Source organism: Austrofundulus limnaeus, unplaced genomic scaffold (genome assembly GCF_001266775.1).
Source record: "Austrofundulus limnaeus strain Quisiro unplaced genomic scaffold, Austrofundulus_limnaeus-1.0 Scaffold30, whole genome shotgun sequence".
Taxonomy (NCBI): Eukaryota; Metazoa; Chordata; class Actinopteri; order Cyprinodontiformes; family Rivulidae; genus Austrofundulus; species Austrofundulus limnaeus.
The window spans coordinates 1,274,845-1,276,353 of NW_013952432.1; the positions used below are offsets into that span (position 1 = coordinate 1,274,845).

A 1,509-nucleotide genomic window follows, 5' to 3' on the forward strand; every position below is an offset into this window, starting at 1 on the left:
TGGAAACAAGTGTTTTGTTGATTTTTTTTAACTTAAAACGTGTTGGTGCCAAACTTTAAAAAGAACAGAAGGAAGTGATTTAAAAAGGTAAGTAATATTAGGAAAATTAGAATTTTGATTAATTTAGCTTAAGCAATTCACTGAAAGTTTGAGTTTTGTAGTTTCTTTAATGTGTGCCATTCTAACAAAACCAGACATTTGCCAGTTCTACGTGGGGCACTGTGAGAGTGGTTTTAAACCCACTTACAGCTGAGAGGATCTGCGAGCGAGGCCGGCGGTCCGTGACTCTCGGCCGTGACGCTGTCGGATGACTGAGCTTCTCTGTCGARGTGACGACTGCATCCAGGTCTATATCTGTGCAGGAACACCATTAAAGAAAACACACAGAGAGAATGAGAGTCTTTCAGAAARCAAAGAGAATCAAGTCAGGAGAAACGAAGCTCCGGTTAGCCAAACTCACCGGAGACATTTGACCTATCAGGGGCAGAATCTGGTGTTGAAGCCCCGCCCTCAGATTTGGGGCTTTCAGACCTGAGCAGGTAAATTATACAACATTAGGCTCTGTATAATCTGAAATACGCAGACGTTTGCTGTCAGTGTAGGAATGAGTTTATGAGTACTGACGCTAGTGTGGGTGGTCTCTCGGGACGCCGTGGGGGGTGAGAGGAAGAGGAGGAGCTTGACTTTGGGAGYAGGGGTTTCTTGGGAATGTGGGAAGGAAGGGAAGGCTTAGGGATTTCTCCAACCTTCATCTCTTCACCTAAAGACACACAAAATCGTAGAGCCAAACTGACGTTCAGGTTTCGAGGAGGAGAAAATAAACACATCAGCAACAATGKGCTCAACTTGACCTTTGGAGAGAAATGAAAAAGGCAGAAAAGTGAAACAATGAAAGGAAGAAGTTTAAAATGTCAAAAGCTGCAAGAATAAAAGGTTAAACAGCCACAGAGGACAGASAGGATTAAGAAAATCCAGCAGCCGGGGACACCATTTAGGATTTATCTACTGAAACACAAACCAAGCACTAAAATCAGTTTTTCCTTTAACACTTTGTCCGCTACTAGTGAAATAGGCAAAACAAATAAAAGAGAAATTAGCCACAACAAACAACAAAACAGGTGTTCAAAATGTCTCATCTTAAGCATTAATGATAACAGCACTGGTCATAAAGTAAAGAGAATTTCCTGTTGCTAAACTGAAGCTTGATCAGGCTGTTTCAGTGTGGGACATTTGTGTTTAAGCTCCAAATAAAAAAAGAAAGTCCTTCATTCTCAACGCCACTGGTTGCTCAGTTCTGTCACCACATGCAGATGATGACAARGTAAAACATTTAGAGACATGTTTGCTATAATTCCAACTTCACTGCTGCTTCTCATCTTGACCAGAAATAGATTATAAATAAATATATTTGTTCTTTATTCTATCTGAGTTGTTGAACAACTCACTGGGCAGATAAAGACTAAGTTTACACAAGTTATTCAAGTAAATAAATGTTGGAAATAAACATTT

At 40.2% G+C, this 1,509-nt stretch overlaps 1 protein-coding gene across 1 annotated transcript in view; it reads right to left on the reverse strand.

The window, feature by feature from the left end:
- sh3kbp1 (SH3-domain kinase binding protein 1) overlaps positions 1-1,509 on the reverse strand; it is a gene marked incomplete at its 5' end in the record, with an annotated part of 38,120 nt that overhangs the window by 8,485 nt on the left and 28,126 nt on the right. Inside the window, 3 exon segments of the mRNA XM_014005345.1 lie at positions 248-354; positions 461-531; positions 625-760. Coding sequence (XP_013860799.1) covers positions 248-354; positions 461-531; positions 625-760 — 314 coding nt within the window.